The 20,097-nt window shown below is 49.4% G+C and overlaps 1 protein-coding gene across 5 annotated transcripts in view; it reads right to left on the bottom strand.

Moving 5' to 3' along the window:
- SH3TC2 (SH3 domain and tetratricopeptide repeats 2) overlaps positions 1 to 20,097 on the bottom strand; it is a 53,312-nt gene that overhangs the window by 14,133 nt on the left and 19,082 nt on the right. For 4 of the 5 annotated variants that reach the window (XR_013960879.1, XR_013960880.1, XM_080673822.1 and 1 more), the window contains exons 5-12: positions 19,339 to 19,482; positions 15,728 to 15,929; positions 14,882 to 14,955; positions 12,261 to 12,456; positions 6,458 to 6,591; positions 3,873 to 3,914; positions 2,055 to 3,749; positions 1,767 to 1,947 (exon numbers count right to left, since the gene is read on the bottom strand). Coding sequence is in view for 3 of the 5 variants with exons in the window: in XM_080673822.1 (XP_080529948.1) it covers positions 1,767 to 1,947; positions 2,055 to 3,749; positions 3,873 to 3,914; positions 6,458 to 6,591; positions 12,261 to 12,456; positions 14,882 to 14,955; positions 15,728 to 15,929; positions 19,339 to 19,482 (2,668 nt within the window). In the remaining 2 variants the exon portion in view is untranslated. Of the gene's footprint in view, positions 1 to 1,766; positions 1,948 to 2,054; positions 3,750 to 3,872; positions 3,915 to 6,457; positions 6,592 to 12,260; positions 12,457 to 14,881; positions 14,956 to 15,727; positions 15,930 to 19,338; positions 19,483 to 20,097 lie in introns of those variants that run through there. The other variant, XM_080673824.1, reaches the window with a different exon arrangement.

The raw sequence follows: 20,097 nt of genomic DNA, 5'->3' as shown, positions 1-20,097 counted from the left end.
TTTCTCTCTGGCTTCCCCCTAAGATCACAGAGGTTTCTGACAACTGGCAGTGGGAGGGAGGCTGGTAGGCAAAGGATGGCAGTGGGGTAGGTGATGGCTGGGAACAGTGACTAATCTTACACTGAAATTGTACACAGCGAGAGGTGGCAATAAACCTGACATATATATTGCCACCCTTGCTCCAGTCCCATAAAATCCAACTTTCCTGAAGCCCATTCCTATGAGGCCGCACCATGAACATGACTGTTTTGCCTCGAAGGTTAATTCAAGCCTAACTTCTTGATCTGTTCCAGAATCATCCAAGCTCCTAGGGTCTCCTGGAATGGAAGCAAGGACAGCACTGGGGCCAGGTCTCCTGTCCCCTCACATGCTACAAAGATTAAAAAAAAAAAAAAAAACTCCCTTCCTGGCACTGAAGGCATAGATAAAGGGAGATTGCAGGACTCCTGATTCTTATAAGAGAGAGAAAGGGTGAGGGAGAGGAAGACAGAGTGATGGCAGGGAGAGAGGGTAGGGAGAGAGAGAGAGAGAGAGAGAGAGAGAGAGAGAGAGAGAGAGAGAGAGAGAGAGATCCTTATTATTTATGATCTGATTATCCAAATGCCTAAGGTTACCAGATTACCTACCATGTAGCCTAGAAAAGCAAAATTATAATTTAATTAGCTTCTCCTCTGCCACCTCTCTCTGTGCAACACTAGCAATTATCTCTGCTCTATTTTAGAAGTCATTCATAATTATGAATTCAATGCTACAAGGCTAATCTGTTGCAAAATGCAATTGAGTATCTTGCAAACCATGTAGAATTTAATAGAGTGAATTAAAGGCTTGTTAGAGAGCAGAGCTGCAGGCCACAGGCCCTGACAAATGAGGATGAAGCCGATTAGACCAGCGAGGAGACAGGCAAGAGAAAACCAGCAGGAGGGGCGGACGCCTGGAGAGTACTTTAAATGCCAAAGGGTTAAAAGAAGCCTTTGGGTAAAATAGGTTTTGGTATATTTTTTGCAAAAATAAAGCTTTTTAAAAGAGTGCTGGAAAAAAAAAAACACCCCACAAAACAAAGGATGTTTCATCATACTATTACACAATTTTGTCAACACAATTAAGCTATAGTCAACATTCCTTTTGTTGTTTATTCCAAGACTTAGTGCATAGTTGCAGTTATAGCCCAAGTACTTTGAGCTAAAAAGTGAAAATAAACTTAGTTTTATAATTTTCAGTTTAATTTTAAAGGGAAGGGCCCAAACAACTTTCTTTACCTTGAAAAATTACACCCACTTTCAGTGGATGTATTTACTTTGTGTCCTTTCTCTAGTACCAGCTGTCTTCAGGTGAGGGAGACCTGAGGGTTCCTAACAGCCACCTCTCTGCATTAGGCATCCTCAGCCATGGGCAGGTGATGGGTTGTTATGGAAACACAGGTAACTGTAACCAAGGCAACATTCCTGAGCCCTTTCTATGTGTCAAGCACTGTTCCAAGTGGTCCATGTGCATTCCTCACAAAAATACTATAGCATGGATGCCATCATCATCCTTCTTTGACTGAGGAGGAAGCTGAAGCTTGGAGAAATGAAATAACTGGTCCAAAGCCACATAGCTAGTAAGTGATGGTGATACTGGGCTTGCACTGAAGCTGCAAAGCCCAGGCTCTTCTCCTTGATGCTATAAACATACCATGGGCATTGGACTTGACACCTGCGGGAAAGAATAGTGTTTCTCCTTAAGGAAAAAAGGATATTTCTAGGACTTTTCCCTAAGCCCAGACTCACCTGGCAGTGTTCAGGTTCCGATACAGCTGCCCGAGGGACTCCAGCAGCTGCCCCTCCATCTCCCGGTCCCTGAGTTGCTGAGCCAGGGCCAGCCAGTGCTCGTGGTAGGTGATGCATGCCTCGGGGTTGGGGGACACAGAGCTGTAGAAATGGCAGAGGGATTTGGTGACCTGAAGCTGACCTGAACATAAAGCAGGGACATGAATGAGATGACATGAGACAGGAAAAGGGCAAAACGTGCTCTAACATTTTTCTCTCAAGCTGCCCAGCAGCAGGGGACATACTCACTCTTTAGGTGCCGATGCCTTAAGCCAAACAGCAAGGCCATTTCATAACAAAGGCGCCCACTGGCCAGCTGGCATCCCCACACCAGGACTTGGGCCAGCCAGAGAAGCACCTGTACTAATTCCATGTCTGTCTCCACACTGGCCTGGAGTTGACAGTAGAGTCGGACGGCCTGCAGGAAATAGTCTCTGGCTGGCTGCGGGGCCCAGGACTTAAGGGACAGGTGGCCAAGATTGGCCAAAGTCACTGCCTGGTTACGCACATCCCCCACCTCCTGGGCCCCGTTCAAGGCCCGGAGATAGCTCTTGGCTGCCCTGTTCACCCAGCCTTCACCTTGAAGTGCAAGTCCCAGAAGGTTCTGGACTACCCCCTTTTGGATAACATTCTCTGTCTCCTTCAGGGAGTGCAGGAGTGGGTAGAGGATGTCCAAAGCCTTCTTCGCCTGGCTGGCTAAGAGATAGGCCCAGGCCAGGCAGAGGGAAGACTCGAAGGCTTCTTGCTCACCCAGCAGCTGCCCTAGCACCAAGGCTTGGCTCAGGTAGTAGATGGCACCATCAGGAGACCTGTGTTGGAGGTACACTCTGGACAGGATGAGACACAGGGCCCTCTGGGTGCGCCGATCTGCCTGCTCCTCACAGGCGGCCAGCGCCTGCCTGAGCGCCGGACAGGCCAGGGAGGAAACTTCATTCCAGCTTGTGGAGGGAACGCGGAGGAGCTTGGTGGCATTCTGGAGGGCCAGGTGGACCTGCCAAATCGGAAGGGACATCCCTTGCGCACTCTGGGGACCACGCTGCCGGACAGAGGCCACTGCAAGGTGTGGAAGGTATTTCTTATCATACAGAAAACTCAGGATGGTAGCCACAGCATCCGAGGAGGGAGGGTGTCCAGAGAGAAGCTGCAGCCGTTCCGCGAAGGGCAGGACCTCCTCATGCCGGCCGAGGCTTAGGAGCAATCGGATGGCCAGGAAGCAGGCCCTGGCCTCCAGGGGGCAGCTGCCCGACGCAATGCCCTGGCGCAGCACGTAGGCTACCACATCAAGCTCGTTCTTGGCACTGGACTCCCGGTCAGGCAGGCAGGCCAGCAGGGCCCCTGCCTTCTCCAGCAGGGCCGAGCCTTTATGCCTTAGCCTCTGCCGCAGGTAGATGGCAGCCAAGTTGATGTACAGGGCAGCCACCAAGGATAGGTCCTCAAACGCCCCATTGAGAATGTGGATGGCCTCCTCGAAGTACACCCTGGCCTGGGAGAGCTTGACCTTCCTGACACTCAGCCGGCCCAGGAGGAAGCAGAGCCGGGCATGGGCCCAGGTCATGCGGCTCTGCTTGGCCCACTTCCTGGAGGCCTCCAGGTAGAACACCAGCTCGTCCTCCTCGGAGAAGCTATAAAAGGAAGACGTGAGGAAAGAGAAGGAGAAATCATAGAGGCTCTTCAAGTGGTCGGCGTAACCCTGGTGATCCAGGAAAGCCAAGATGGGGGCGAAGGTCTCGGCCTCCTCCTCCTCCTGACCGGAGTTCAGGTCCATGAGCAGCTCCGGGTCATCCAGGTCGTCTGGCTCTGGCAGGTGATAGCTGTCTGAGGCGGCGGAGAGGAGCTCCTCCAGGCTGCAGTCCTCGGAGCTGCTGGACCATCCGGAGCCGGAGGCCTGATGCTCCTCCCCGGGCCCCCCAGGCCGGGCCTCCTGGAAGCTGTCGGGCTGGGATGCTGTAAGGGACAGCAGAGTTGGGCAACCCTAAGCCCCTGCAACTACAGTGGCCGGTGCTTGGCAAGAGGACAGGGTGCTGTCCCGAGGGACTGGCGGTCAGGATCAGCATGATGTCTACTCACCGCTCAGATCGTTTGGAAGATTCTGGATGGATTCGAACCCACCTGGATAGAGATGAAGGACAGACCGGGGTTAGGTCCTTGTGGGCCACCATGCCTGTGCCTGCAAGTGTACCCCAGACCAGTCCCCCTTAGGGGACTTTGTATTTGAGCTTCAGACCATCAGCATCTTTAAGGATTGAGCAGAATTTTCTCCTTCATCGTCAGTTTAGAGTTGCTAAAACCTAAATATTATCTTACTTAACCCACTGGCTTTACAGCTGGGAACTGAGTTGGAAATGAGACCCAGAGTCATAGAAGAAAAGCTGAAAACATCAGCTCTATGCCCAGAGGTGTGGGTGTGGGGGATGATGAACTCTGAAGCCTTAAATCTCTCAGCAGTTTTACGACAGAGCCGTGAACAGACCCCAAGTGCAGCTCACTTTGCGGCACGTGGCATTGCCTCCTGTTCCCGTGTGTCCCAGGTCCCTCCTTTTTCCTTCCTCTTTCATTCATCATCCGGCCACTCAACAGACACTGATTTAGTGTGTTCAGTGTGTTTTGACTGGACGAGGCGACCGAATGTGACTAATGAAGAAAAGAAAGCAACGGTGCATCGGAGGGTGGTGGTTTTGTTCTCTGAAGTAACTCGGGTTGAGGGGGAGGGGGTTAGATGAAAGCACAGTCTTCGGCCCTGTTTTAGACACTGAGTTTGCAGTACGTGGAGGAGCTCTAGACAGAAAATGGAATAGATCTGGCAGGAGAAAAGTTGGCAGAAGGAGATTGAGAAGGCACAGTCAGAGAGGAAAGCAGAGACACTGAGACCAGGGTGCCTTATGGTGCCGCCACTTAATGTCACAAAAGTGAAACAAGACTAGGTGAGAAGCAAGAAGACCTTGTGAGTGTGCAGCAAAGAAGTGAACCCTCTTGGCTAGAGCAGCCATTAGGGGGCTGCGGAGGCAAAGGCCAGACGCGCTCCGCAGACAGGGACTGCTTGAGAAAGATTCTGCCTCTTCCTGGCAGAGAAGCAGCAGCCCGCTCTGGGCTCTCCAGTGAACTTGAGGACATCAGGCCCCTCACCAAGTCAAGCCTCAGACTCCTATTCTCTGGGGAAGGTTTTCTCTGTGAGTGTCAGTGCACATACTTGAGATCTGCAACCCCGAGGGGGAGGAGGCCCCATAAGCAAACACAGGAAAGCTAGGTGTTCATGTGCCCGGCCCTCACTGACGTGGAGGACACAGCCATTTCTCTCCAGGCCAGGACCACGGAGAGCACAAACAGGGTAGGAGCCTCAAAAAGGTGCTCCTCTAGAGGAAGAATTGCAGGAGGCACTTCTTCCCTGGGCACAGGCCTTGGGGGAGCTGGAATTTACCAAGAGGATGCTTCCTCTGCTGGCTGCCTTGGTGCCAGGGGCAGCCGGCACAACCACAAGGCACAGCTCTGCATCCCGCTGAGCTGCACTCCTGGTCTTTAGGTAAGAGGCCATGGGCTGCCTGGAACCTGCTCCTGGGTCTCTCCCAACCACAGGGTCAATAGTTGGCAGATACCTTAGCTCCAAGTCTGTGGCCGACCTGGCCCATGGCACACCCCAAGTAGTCCTTAATTTTCAGATCTCAGCCCCCACCTACCAGGCTGCACCCACAGTTTCAGATTCCTGACAGCCTGGTGGACAATGTGACGGTGGGGCTGGAGCTGATGTAGAGCCAGATGCTCCTCCCTGTGCTAGAGAAAGACTCCAGCTCCCACCTCTGCTCCGGGGGCTGATCTGAGGGTCCCTCCTGCAGATCTCTGGCTGTACCCATGAAACATGCCCCAAATAATCTTGCCACATGGGAGTGGACACAACATCACCATCGCTGAAGAGATGGGAGAAACAAGAATCCTTCCTCAAACCACTGTCAATGGGAGAATGTACTTCCTGACACAGAGCAACAGACCCTCTCCAAAGGAAGGGAAGGGCATGTCATTCATTCACCCTGTCAATCACTCTGACACTGCTGAAAACTGTGCTGGTCACAGAGACCCCTCACCTACCCAAGTCTAACATACCCAACAGTCCAATGTCATTTGTTTCGGGGTCCGTGTGAAAGTAGGGATTGTGTTGACTAGAAAATGGGTGAAGGCAGTTCTTTTCCTGGCTCAGGCACTAATTCACTTGGGCCTCAGTTTCCCAATTTGTGAAATTGGAGGAGAAGTCATGGTTTTTAGGGTCCTTCCAGTTGTAACATTCTATGCCCCTACCTTTATCATTGGGGACCTAGACTTGCTTCAGCCCTAAAAGGAGGGACCACAGCCAAACTTGGGAAGTTTTTCTTCTCCAGGATTAGAATGGAAGGCTCAATATGGCTGACCTCCCAAGTGATAGTTGAGTTGATGTCAATACGTCTCACAGTTTCTAGGCAACAAGTCCCACCAAATCCAGAACTGCCTGAAATCTCAAGTGAAAGTGCTGCTAATCAACTAGTATCCAGGTCATCAACTGAATAGTAACCACAGCCCCAAATTCTGGGTGGGATTAGAATTTAAAGATACTCTATTCCCAGTTGGAAACACTCTCTTAATCTTGAGGACCCTGGGCTTTCCCAGGGGTTGGAGGAACAGACACTCACTAAGCCGGTAGACAGACGTTATGTCAGTTTGAGCAAGCGCGTGGAGGAAGCTGGTGCTCTCAGCTTTCCCGTCACTTCCCAGGACTCCCAGAGAGCATCTCTCTTCATCACTGAAAAAGGCGGAGTTCTTGCTCCTGTATTGAGACAAAAGACATGGACACAGATCAGTGAGAGGTTCCAGGCATGACTCCTTCTCCCTCTCTGTGAGGATGTAATGAAGAACATCGAGAAGCCATCACCCATGTGCCACAGCTAACATCAGACTCTGCCTCACTGTTGTACAGTGTATTAATTTATGGCTGAGAAGAAAGCTGTTAAAACTCCATCCCCCAAGAAAAACAAAGCCTTTCTCTCAACTCCTTCCCTTTCTTCAAGACCATGTGATGCCTATTTTTAATGGGAGGAACAGGAATTGGTTTCCCTAATTGTAAGGGTTGAAAAGGAACCATTAAAAGAAGTTTCTTTGTTAGGTTACTGCAAGAAAATGCTAGGGACAGGTGACACAATCTAGAGGGACAATGAAGAAAGCATGGTTATGGTCAGAAGGGACCTTGCCCAACTGCCAACATCAGATTCCATGGCACAGAACAACAGCGTCACGTAGCATCGAGAGAGAAATAAAAAGCTAAGGAGTAGAAGTGAGTAGAAAAAGGACCGGGGGCTGGAAGAAATAACTATAAATTGTAAGGATTTTTATATCCACCCTGTTTTATAAACTGTTAAAACAACTTGCTTACTAGAGATTTGCCTTAGACTCAAAGAATTTGAAAACTAGAAGTGCCTTAGAAAGTGTTCAATTCAGTATCTATCTGAACAATTGCTAAGATGTCTTACTTATAAAGTTGTTTTTTTAACCTCAGAATCCAATTTTAAACAGAAATAACTTGGAATCCTAAGAGTTAATAACAGCTAATAATTTTGGGTTGCTTATTATCAATCGGACACTGTTATGTCATTTAATATATACATCTGCCCTAGGCTCAGATAAGTGCAGTCTGAAAGCCAGTGATGAGGAAACTAGCAGCTAACATGAACTGCTCAAGGCCACACCACTAATTAGGGCAGAACTGGTACTCAAGCTGTGTCCTGACATCTGGCCCAGGGTTCTTCCCACAACACTTGCTGATGCCCATCTCTCTGGCCTGGCCTTTGATTCTCTGTGAGAGTGCCCATTCTCAAAAGAGCATCTGATAGAAATCTATGACTAAACCTATCCTATCTAATAAAGAGGGAATACACTAATGGACCACCATGCCCTCACAAAGATGGTGGCACCCATAGCCAATAAGGAGGGAATATACTAATTGACTGCCACGCCCTCAAAGATGGCGGTGCCCACAGCCACAAGATGGCGGCGCCCAGTCCCCTCAGACCCCCGGCCGCCAAGGGCCAGCCCGAGGCACAGGCAAACCTCGGATGGCAGCTGCCTAGCAGCTCAGGGCCGCCCGAGGCTCAAGTAACCAGGACCTGCGGAGGCTTGTGCTGCTGGCAGTGGCAGCAGCAGAGGTGTGATGGGGGCGTCGCCTTCCCCTGATAGCTGGGTCACCTCCTGCCCCTGAGGGCTCCCAGACTGTGAGGGGGGGCAGGCCGGGCTGAGGGGACCGTGCCCGCGGCCCCCCCCCCCCCACCACCCGGTCCAGTGCATGAATTTTCATGCACCAGGCCTCTAGTTTGAGATAGAAAGAATTATACAATCCCAAATTCAGTAGAACTCTTAAATTTTACAAAGCATTCATGAATTTACTATTTCATTTACCCATCGTAATGGCCCTGTGATGTAGATACTTTTATCCATATTTGGAGATGAAGATTCAGAAAGGTTCAGAAGGACACAGCTAGAAAGTGGGAAAGCTGAGACCGAAGTTGAGGGCTCCTGTCTTAGCATCCACTGCCTCATGGATGATCTGCTTACATCCTGAGGCCCAGGTATTTGGAGAGTCCAAGAAGATAGGCAAACCCTAAGAGTGCTTTCCAGCATGGAGGGGGGTTAGAAGAGTTTTTATTGATTTTTTTAGAGTGAGAGATAGAGAGGTGGAAACATCGATGAGAAACATCAATCATCTGCCTCCTACATATCCCCTACTGGTGACAGAGCCCACAACCGGGCATGTGCCCTGACTAGGATTTGAACCAGTGACCTCTTGGTTCATGGGTTGATGCTCAACCACTGAGCCACTCTGGCCGGACAATCTTTATTTAAATGTATTTATTTATTTATTTATTTATTTATTTATTTATTTTTAAAATATTTTTTATTGATTTTTTTACAGAGAGGAAGGGAGAGGGATAGAGAGTTAGAAACATCGATGAGAGAGAAACATCCATCAGCTGCCTCCTGCACACCTCCTACTGGGGATGTGCCTGCAACCAAGGTACATGCCCTTGACTGGAATCGAACCTGGGACCTTTCAGTCTGCAGGCCAACACTCGATCCACTGAGCCAAACCGATTAGGCCTATTTTTAAATTTAGGCATTTAAGTATATAAATTTCCTTTAAGTAGCACTATTAAAATGAACTATATCTGTTACAATGGGAATAAATCCTAAATTTATAAAGTCATTTGAGAAAAAGGCCAGTTACAGGGGGAAAAAATTATATAAACTTTTAATTACACAGAACCATAGAATGCTTGCTTATGAACAAATACCTATTTTTAAAATGTCTCAGACTAAGGACTGACTGGAAACATACCTATCACCTTCAAATAGAGTTTGCCTCTGGGGTGGGGATCTGATCAGAGGATGAGAGTGGGAAGGGAAAAGGAGTCTTCAGTTAGATCTAAAGACATGGTTTCTTTAAAACACACACACATACACAAACACACAGGGGTTGATTTAAAAACAAAATCGCACTCTTTTTTAAAGGAAGGATGTGGAGTTCTGTCATTCTCAAAAGCTCTGAGATCCCCGAAGCCACTCTGGCCAAATGCAAAGATGGAATAGAATGCCTGCCAGTCATAAGAGCTTGTCTTCCAGCTGCTTTTGCCGTGAAACTGGGGAGCTGGAATTGAAATCTGTGCTCTAAAAAAGGAAACCCACAAATGTGCTCCTGTGGACAAGCACAATCCCTTTCCCACATGTCAGAGACAGCAAATCTGACTCAGAAAAACAGCTTTGCTTGATAAGTTAACTAATTAACACATACATATATACATACATACATACACTTTAAGGAGTAGTATACCAGACAAGGAGGGAACCAGTGGGAAGAGGATGGGGACTTCAGCACATGCTGGACCATCTTCAGAAACCTGATACCAAACAATCATGGGCTAAGAGTGACACCCAGTGGCCAACCACCAGCACAACCCACAGGAATGATTCCCAGGACTTGCAGCCCCTGGCTGCTGCTATGTCCAGGACATTTGTGGGGTCTCCCTGACTGCTGCTTCAGGGAGGTCTGCAATCTAGAGAGTGCCTTGTGGGGATGCAATGAGCCAGTACCCCTCTCCTCCCCTCCTTGCACCCCTCCCTGTCTCCTGGCTCACTTCCCATTCCCTACCACGTGTGCAGTCTCTGCAGCATTGGGTCTCACAGGTGCCCAGGTGCAGGACAACAGAGGACACTGTGGAAATAAGGAGAAGGTCTCATGCCACCACTGCGGTACAGGGGCTGATGTTCTCCAGGGTGAGAGTGTATCCCCGACAACTGAGCAGCTAAAATGGGAAACATTAATTTCGTGGCACTGTGTCATTGTCATTTGGGACAAGGTATGAGGTGAAGTCCAAATATAATTTATCAAATCTGACATCTGCCCACGATCTCCTATTAAAATTGTCTCTCAAAGGTTACCACCCACAACAGTCACAGCAATAATAAGCACTAACACATTCACCACACACACACACACACACACACACAGTGTCAGGCACCACCCTAAGTACCTGACATGTATGATCTCATTTCAACTCATGCCAATCCTATGAAAAAATATGATCACTGCAAGCAGTTTACAGATGACAGAACTGAGGCGTAGAGAGACAAATCCACATCCCCACAGTCACAGCGGGTCAGCGCATGGCGACAGGCCGGGCTCGCATGGCCCAGAATGCCTTTCGAGCGGATTGGCTCTGAAAGTCTTGATTGCTGTCTCCCATGACCAGTGACCTCGCAATGACCAGTGACCTGCTAGTGACCAATCCCAAAGGCCTGTGATCGTGTTAAGCATCACAAACACACCCTCCCTGTGGCTGGTCCTTCCCTCTCAGCAGGCTCCCCCGCCTCCTTTGCTACTTTCCTCTGCTCTGTAAAGGACCTCGGTGCAAACGCTCATTGGATTTAATGCCAGGATTCTGGGGTTCCAGACCCAAGGCCCTGAGTCCAGCCCTGTCCCTCTTGGGCCTTCACTTCCCCCACCATAAAATGAGGGTGGTTTGCCCAGTGGAATCACCTTGGCCGCACACTGGCCCCACCTGGAGCACCTGCATAACCAAAGCTGCCCAGGCTCCACCCAGACCAATGAGATAGAACCTTGAAGGGTCAGATGCAGTTGGTCCTCAGCAGTGCCCTCTCCTCTCTACACCCCCGCCTCTTCCCAAGTGCCACCAGCCTCTGCCTCCTCCCTGGTCACCTGCTACAGGTCCTCCCTCACCCACGCACACCTCACCCAAAGCCAAGATCAGCTTCCTAGAGAGAAGTGCCAGTCGCATCACGTCACCTTGCTCGGACATTCTCAGTGGCTCCCCACTCCTTGCCAGGTGAAAGACAGCCTGGCCCAGCATTTCTAGCCTTCCCCATCGCGGCCCGTTAAACCGTGGCTGCACCAGTGCCCTCCTGGTAACCTGCCTCCCCCAGGACAGGAGTCGTTCCATAACATCCCCTCACTGTCCTACCTGTCACCTCCTCTCCCCATTTACAGCTGCTGAAATGTCTTACATCGTGCAGAACTGAACTCAAATGTCACCTCGTCCATGAAAGTTCGCTTGCTACCCTTTCCTCCTTGCAGATGCCCACAGCACTCCACCCCCTCCAGCAGCTCAGGGAGTCATCTGTCTGGTTTAGAGTTCCTTGCGATTCCACATTTCTGCGCAGGGAAAAGGACCTTCTGTCTCCTCTCCCCACAAAAGGCAGGGCTTTGAGAGAACTCTGCCCTGGACGCACTCTCCCCGGGGCTCTTTCCCACAAGAGAAGGGGACCCAGTCTGAGCGTTCAGAGCTGCGACATGGGCCACGTTCTCCTGTTGTGGAGTCTCTGAGAGCAGCCAACTCTGAGTTCCCTCTCACTTCCTGGGCTCAGGCTTCCTACCGTTTCCTGTCCCTGTGCAGGAAGCTGCCCCAGAGAGCCTGGGCAGACAGTGGGGGAGCAGGGGGGCCAGCTGCACCCAGCCCAGCCCCGAGGACTGAAGGCAGGAAGGAGTAAAAGATGAACGCCACAGTCCGAGCCAACACCAGCGTCACACATGAAGCTGTCAGCAGGCAGACCTACGTGGGAGGGACGCTCCACTGACTAAGCTGTAATCCATAGGCCCCTGGGAGTGCACGTCTCTTGATGGGGCCCCTCGATTAGATTGGATGCGTGGCCGAATACAAGGACCAATGCTGCACCCTGGGGCGCAGCAGCAGGCCTTCCTCCTTGCACAGAGGGAAGCCGGGGGACCAGCTGTTGAAAGGACCTGAACTGACTCTCTCCCTGATCAGTCACCCCCTCCTTGCTGTCACTCCTGTCGCCCTGCCTGTCTGGGTGCTCCTCTGGCTGCGTGTTTCCAGGGAACTGATGCTCATCTGCAACCCTGCTCAGGATGGGGGCTCCTGAAGAAAGTGGCCCAGCTCCAGGGCGAAGCGGGGGTCTCTCCGTCACACTCACATTGGGGAGTAAGAGTCGGGATCTATGTTCCTGGTGGGGACAAAGCCCACTTCTCCGGAGCACGCCGACTTCCCAATGAACCACCGAAGCCCAGGTATGACAAAGCCCACGATCTCGATGCTTTCTCCCTGGCGGAGATTCAGTTCATCCTTTTCTTCCCTCTCGTAGTCCTTCCAGGCCTTGCATTTTCCTCTGCCTGCGGGGAAGGAGCAGACAGGTCAGCTAAGTGAGGCAGACACAGCTGAGCCTTCCACTAGCTTTCAATACAATAGGAAGGGAGGGAGTCCCATACTTTAGAATTTCAAGGACCAGTAGAGTCCCCTCCCCCAAAAAAAGAAATTCACAGGAACGACAATAGGGCAGTTGGCTTTTCATTTTGCCAAACTAGGACATTCAATAAAAGGAACAGCCAAGCACTTTCGCCATCCCTTTATAAAGAAAAGCTGTTTGAACACCTGGAGGCAAGATAATCTCAGAATCTGGATATACCTTTAACTCTGAGTAAAGTTCGCTTGTGGAAAACCGCAAAGCTCACTATACTGTCCACAGCCTGTTTGCCAGCATCATGTGAACACTTCATTGTGGTCGGCACGCCTCCACAGACCAGGGTGGGAACCACTGTAGGATCTCCTCCTTTCCTCCCAGCTCTTTGGCCCCTGTGACCCTCAGCCTCCCCAACTGTAGAATGGGAACAGCAAGAATGCCTGTCTCTTACGAACATTGGGAAGAGTCACGATGACTGGTACCCAGTCAACCCTCAACAACCATTAGCCCCTATCAACTGGTGAACAGAAAACTGCTGATGGCCCAGAGGGATCTTGAAGTCTCCCCTTCAGACTGTGGCCATTGCCCAGCTTGATGAATTGCCCAGCGAGGACCTAGTAATGACGTATTTATGAGCATGTAATGTCCATTTACAAAGCCCTTTTGTGTCCGTTTTCTCAGATCTCCGCAGGAGCCCCAGAGCGACGATCAGAACCCTCTTTTTATGGATTAGAAAGTGGGGGCACAGAGAAGCAGGAGAACGATGTGTGACGAAGCTGGGTCCTTCCACTGCGGCTGACCCTGCTTTCTACTGGTTCTCCTCTGACTGACAGCATGGTTTTCTATGTGCCTTGGTTTCCATATTTGCTTTAGCTGCTCTGCTAAAGCTACTGGCTTTTTCCCCGACATTTTTGGCCAAGTTTCCATTGATAGTGTCTTCAAGATCAGAAATTTCCACCCATTTGTGGGTTTTATGGTAAAACTTACTAATGAGACAGTTCGGCATAATGAGGGCCTGTGAATTGGCCGAGGTCACACTGGCTTTAAGTTGTGGAGTCAGAATTTGAACCCAGAATAGAACTCACAGCCCCATGCTCATAACTAACTACAAGGCTAGATGGCCTCACATAGTCAAAAATCTTTTTTATGGCCATTGCTGATTAGATTTGATATCTGGGTTCTATAATTCCCACTATTTCTTTTTTCGTAGGTATTATTCAGGCTTAGAACTTACAAAATTTTGTGCTGGGGTGGAGTTCTGGGGGGGTACTGTAAGGATGGAGATGAAAGGAATTTATATTCTAGGTATCTAGCAAACATTAAAGTTTATTATCCACTAGACACATACATATATACACAAACAGACATATGCATACATACATACAGAGATTGCCTGAAATGTATGTGTACGTATGTGTGTGTGTGTATTTCATTTATCTATTCAAAAAATATTTACTAGTTACCCACTAAGTGCCAGGCAAAACTCTAAGGGAAATTAAAAACTTTTTGACCAGAGATTGAAAACAGGCAGCCTTCTGCAAAAGGTAAGATTTCCTTCTTTTTCATGGCTGAGAAGTATTCCATTATGTAACTGTACCACAGCATTTGCTAGGCACTTGGGCTGCTGCCAAATCTTGGTCATTGTAAATAACACTGCAATGAACACAGATGGATCTGAAGATTATTATGCTTAGTGAAACAAGCCAGTCAGAGAAAGACAAGTGCCATATGATCTTAATTATACGTGGGATCTAATGAACAAAATAAACTATGGGTACAGACTGACAGCTGTCAGAGGGGAGGGGGTTGAGGCTGGGTGAGAAGGGTGAAGGGATTAAGCAAAGATAAAAAAGGAAGACTCATGGACACAGACAATAGTATCATGACTGCCAAAGGGAAAGGGGATGGGGAAGTAGAAGAAGGTAAAGGGGGGATAAATGGTGATGGAAGAAGACTTGACTTGGAGTGGTCAATACACTATACCTAGAACCTATATGATTTTATTAACCAATGTCACCCCAATAAATTCAATTTTAAAAAAAGGAAACAAGCAGCCTGTTTTTCCCCATGTCTTTAAATCCCTAAGGTCCCTAGCATTCCCCACCATCTTTCATCCAGGCCCTCATGCATGTGCGTTCTGCCCGCTCCTACAGGCACCTGCATCTACAGCCCTGGACCGAGACCGCTCGTTTGACAGGTGAGAAGAGACATGTACAGATAGTAACTGGCTTCTCCAAATCCAGTCAGTAGCTGGGGCGAGACAGGAATTCAGATCTACTGACTCCAGACCTGCAGATGAAATTAGGAGTCAGGGCAACATTATCTCCCTGACAACACCCTCTTTAACTCAGCTGTACCAATCTGATAGGAGCCCGTCCAATCCCTTTTCCTGGGAAGGCCACAGCTTCCTGGATAATTCTTCAGGAACCATCTGCCAATGGAAACACAGGGTTTGCAAATATGGATTTCAAAAAATCAGAGCAGAGAGCGAAACAGTCCATTAAAACAACAGTGATGGTCGTGATGATGTGTGATTGTTATGACTTGGCCCGGGGCTGGCAGGCATTACTGAGCACTTAGTTTGTGTGCGGCACTGTGTGAAGGAGAGGGGTTCAGCCTGCCTGGCATGTTTGCCGGCTCTGCAATTAGCATGTCAGTTAAATAACTAACAATTGATCCCTTTCCATTCTCACCATCAGGTTCTCTGCCAGAGCCGCACACAGGTCCCCGGCCTGGGTAATGTTCGTTGCCACAATGTGTGTTTGAGTTCACAGTATCCTCCAGCAAGGATTCTCACATTTTAGTGTGAAAAACATCCCCCTGTGCTTAAGGGGAGCTTATAACAAATGCAGGTTCCTGGATCCAACCCCCAGAGAGTTTGAGGAGGGCTAGGGGGGTCTAAATTTGCAGTAAAATCCCCAGAAGGTTATGATACAAATGGTCTCCAGACCCCACATTAAGAAATACCACATTGGAGACCAGGTAGAATATTACCCTTTAGGTACAATGCCCATCTGGCATTGAGAGTTGTCTCCAATGCCATCAAATTGTGCAAACCTTGACTGTTACAAAAAATAAAAGAGAAAAAGCCACCTAGATTGTGTTCCCTCCCTGGCAGCACGGAAGCCCAGCATGCCTGCTCCATTCCGCGCAGACCTGGGTGTGCTCTGGGACCCTCTCCCAGGAGGCGAGAGGCTACTCACTGGTGGAAAGGGAGTGGCAGAGGTTCCAGGGCTGACACCGGCACCAGGCCCCGCTGACCGGTCACCAAGGACACGCCTTCCCACTCGGACCCGCCGTCAGCTGTTTTCACTGAGATTAGCTCGCTCTCGCTGAGTGTCAGACACTCGCCTTCCTTCTCAGCCGGCTGAGCCACGGCACACATGGCTCTGCAGAAGAAGTGGCCTGCAGATAATGAGAAAAGCCCTTCCGAGGAGTAGCAGGAAGCGAAAAGGGGTTATCACACTACGTCACCTTTCTCTCCATGGCCCAGACACTTTTCTTTCTGGGAGAAAGCACACAGTTGGTCAAGGTGGGGAGAGGGCGCTGCAGGAGATCCTTGAGATCCCAGAAAACTGGTATCAGAAAACAAGCCACTAAGAGGAATTCACTTAAAACAGACACTGGAATCCCTGGCTGGTGTGGCTTGGTTGGTTGGTATCATCCTATGTGCTGAGAGGTTGCCGGTATAATTCCCATTCAGGGCATATGCCCAGGTTTCTGGCTTGATCCCCAATAGGGGATGTGCAGGAGACTGCCAGTCCATGCTTCCCTCTAACATCAATTGTTTTTCTCTCTCTCTTCCTCTCCCTTCCTCTATATCTAGAAATCTATAAAAATATTTAAATAAAAAAATAGAAACTGAAAGTTCTGAGTAATTCATGAGACTAAGGTTTAATTGGGACTTCACCTTGAAAAAGAATGAAACAAAAACCTATGAAAATATATTTAACAGAACTTCAGTTATAACTACAACCTCACATTTAATCTTAGGACCAGCATAGAATAAATTATGTTGATTTGAATGAATATAATTTCTCCAAGTAGGTTTTATAGTAGCACAGTATGATATTCTTTCCTTCTCATATGATTTGTGTAATATAATAATAAAGGGAATCATTTTGCAAACGATTCTATGCAAATCTGGCTCTCAATGTGTCTATTACATCATCACTTATCAACTGGTCAGGTGGAGCCTTGATCCGACCCTTCCTTGCAAATAGATTGGTGGGAGCTTCAAGCAGTTCCTCAACATCCCTTTCTTTGATCTCACGAAACCTTTTAGGTTTTGCAAGATTTCCAATTTTATTTTACAATCAAATTCTAGCACACGTTTAGAAAAGTGATTCTCAATCTTGGATGGACATTGGAATTACCTGGGCAACTTTCAAGCTATACCAAAGCCTGGGCCCCCGCCTCAGGAGATGTCACTGGCCTGTGGCTCAGTTGGTTGGGCATCATCCTGTGCACCAGTTAGATTCCTTGTTAGGGCACAAACCTGAGTTCAGGCTCAATCCCCAGTGGGGGATGTGCAGGAGGCAGCCCATTGATGTTTGCTCTTACATCAATGTTTCTCTTTCTCTCCCTCTCCCTTCTTCTCTCTCTCTAAAAATAAATAAGAATATCTATATATACTAGAGGCCCGGTGCACGAAATTCGTGCACGGGGGGGGGGGGGGGGGGAGGAATGTCCCTCAGCCCAGCCTGCAACCTCTCCAATCTGGGACCCCTCGAGGGATGTCCAACTGCCCGTTTAGGCCAGGATCGGGCCTAAACGGGCAGTTGGACATCCCTCTCACAATCCAGGACTGCTGGCTCTCAACTGCTCGCCTGCCTGCCTTCCTGATTGCCCCTAACTGCTTCTGCCTGCCAGCCTGATCACCCCCTAACCCAGCCGTGGGCAAACTACGGTCCGCGGGCCGGATCCGGCCCATTCGGCTGTTCTATCTGGCCCGCGGAACTGAAAGAGCGGAGGGTTCTCTTGCTCTCCCCTCCGCTCCTTTACTTTGAATTTATATTAGTTCACACAAATACTCCATCCATGCTTTTGTTCTGGCCCTCTGGTCCAGTTTAAGAATCCATTGTGGCCCTCAAGTCAAAAAGTTTGCCCACCCCTGCCCTAACCACACCCCTGCCAGCCTGATTGATGCCTAACTGCTCCCCTGCCAGCCTGTTTGCCCCTAACTGCCCTCCCCTGCAGGCCTGGTTCCCCCCAACTGCTCTCCCCTGCAGGCCTGGGTCCCTCCCAACTGCCTTTCCCTTCAGGCCTGGTTGCCCCCAACTTCCCTCCTCTGCCAGCTTGGTCACCCCTAACTGCCCTCCCCTGTAGGCTTGATCGCCCCCAACTGCCCTCCCTTGCAGGCCTGGTCCCTCCCAACTGCTCTCCCCTGCTGGCCATCTTGTGGTGGCCATCTTGTGTCCACATGGGGGCAGGATCTTTGACCACATGGGGGCAGCCATCTTGTGTGTTGGAGTGATGGTCAATCTGCATATTACTCTTTTATTAGATAGGATAGAGGCCTGGTGCATGGGTGAGGGCGGGGGCCAGCTGGTTTGCCCTGAAGGGTGTCCCGGATCAGGGTGGGGGTTCCCTTGGGGCGTGGGGCGGCCTGGGCGAGGGGCCTGTGGTGGTATGTAGGCCAGCCATGCCCCCTGGAGACCCAAGCAGAGGCCCTGGTATCTGGGGTTTATTTATCTTCTACAATTGAAACTTTGTAGCCTGGAGCAGAACCAAGCCTTCTGCTTGCTCATGGCAGCAGCCATTTCTGTTGGGATTTATGTATCTTCTATAATTGAAACTTTGTAGCCTTAAGCGAGGCCTGGGCCGGCCAGGGTGTGCGGAAAGCTTGGCTTCCTCCATCACCGGGGGCAACCCTAGCCTCCTGCTCTTTCCAGCTCTGTGGCTGCCGCCATTTCTGTTTGGATTTATGTATCTTCTATCATTGAAACTTTGTAGCCTTGAGTGGAGGCCTAGGCCAGCAAGGTCAGGCGGAAAGCTTGGCTTCCTCCATTGCCGGGTAAACCCAAGCCTACCTCCTGCTCTATAGCCATCTTGGTTGGGTTTATTTGCATATTCGCTCCTGATTGGATGGTGGGCGTGGTTGGTGGGCGTGGCTTGTGGGTGTAGCGGCGTGATGGTTAATTTGAATATTACTCTTTTATTAGATAGGATAAAAGGCTAAGTGATCATCTGACCATCTGGTACATATGACGTGCACTGACCACCAGGGGGCAGACGCTCAATGCAGGAGCTGCCGAGCTGCAGTGACTTGGCAGTGGTGGTTCTCAGGTGATGCACCCCGGAACAAGAGAGGAGGGAGCCTGGTTCCTCATGGGGGCCATAGGACTCCACCTTCGGCCGTGGGTTACATTGTTGCTGGGGCACTGTAGGCCCCGAATCTGGTTTACTATACTGCCAAGCTGTGGTGACTTGGCAGCAAGCGGTTTTTAAACTTCATAATATTGCACCTAAAGCTAAAATAGATGTTGCTAAAATCCAAAATGAAACAATAGGAAATTACCTTTCAATGTGCACAAATCTGTGCGCTGGGCCACTAGTTTAAAAATAATAAAATAAAATAAAAAAATCCCCAAGTGGTTCCAACATGAGAGAATCGGTGAGACTGGCCAGCAAAGCTGCTCATGTGATGTCAACATTAAACTGAGAGAGAGATTTGGGGTAATATTATAATAGATGGGTTCATTTGTAAATATTACCACATTTTAATGGTTGTTGCCTCCTTTGTAACCTGGTCATTTTAGGGTCTTTGAAAATAAATATCCAGATAAGACCCCCACCCATACTCCCTGCTTACCTTCCTGTGTCAGGAGGGCCAGGAATATTGTCTCCAGGTGTTTATCATCTACGGACACTTGGACCTCTGTGTCCTCCACCAATCCGCAGTTGAGCCAGTACTTGTGGTCGAAGAGAAGATGCTCCAGACACGCAGACACATAGCCTAGGAAGGCAAGGCCATAAGGGTCCTGAGCAACATGACTGCGGCCACCAGCTGAGCACAGAGGAGTGTGAGCGAGCCCCTCCTCAAGGTCCCTCCCAGGCTCTGGTCCCCAACTCGTCCCCGTTTCACTGGAATTGGAAGAGCATAAGATGGTAGCTTAACAATTTCTAGAATGAATTTATTCTTGTCAGCATCTGTTGGGAAATACAAGTCATTTTAAATGATATTTATCATTTTCAACATAGTTATGGGTCTCCATAAATGCATAGTGAGATGACCAAACCCCATTTTTCTAATGTAGCTACGGAGGAATCTCCAAGATGACAATGCTGAGTCTGGGGGTTCCTGGCTCCCCATTCAAGTTCCCCCGAGCTGAGGCTCACAGGGTGGGGGTTCTCCATGGCCCACAAAAGAGCCAGGACTTTTTCAATGTCTCTACTCTGACCCTCCGCCTCACTCAGGCCCAATAAGCTCTTCTTTGTTAAAATCCAACTAGAAACCATGCAAATTGCAGAATCCTAATTATGGATAGCACTTTAAGGAGCTACTCTGATCTTACTCAAGACCGGCTCCTTTTTGTAAACCACCAAGTTCACATCTATGTCAGCACTTTGA

This window comes from Plecotus auritus (assembly GCF_963455305.1).
Source record: "Plecotus auritus genome assembly, chromosome: 6".
Classification (NCBI taxonomy): domain Eukaryota; kingdom Metazoa; phylum Chordata; class Mammalia; order Chiroptera; family Vespertilionidae; genus Plecotus; species Plecotus auritus.
This window is presented reverse-complemented; position numbering and strand designations above follow the sequence as displayed.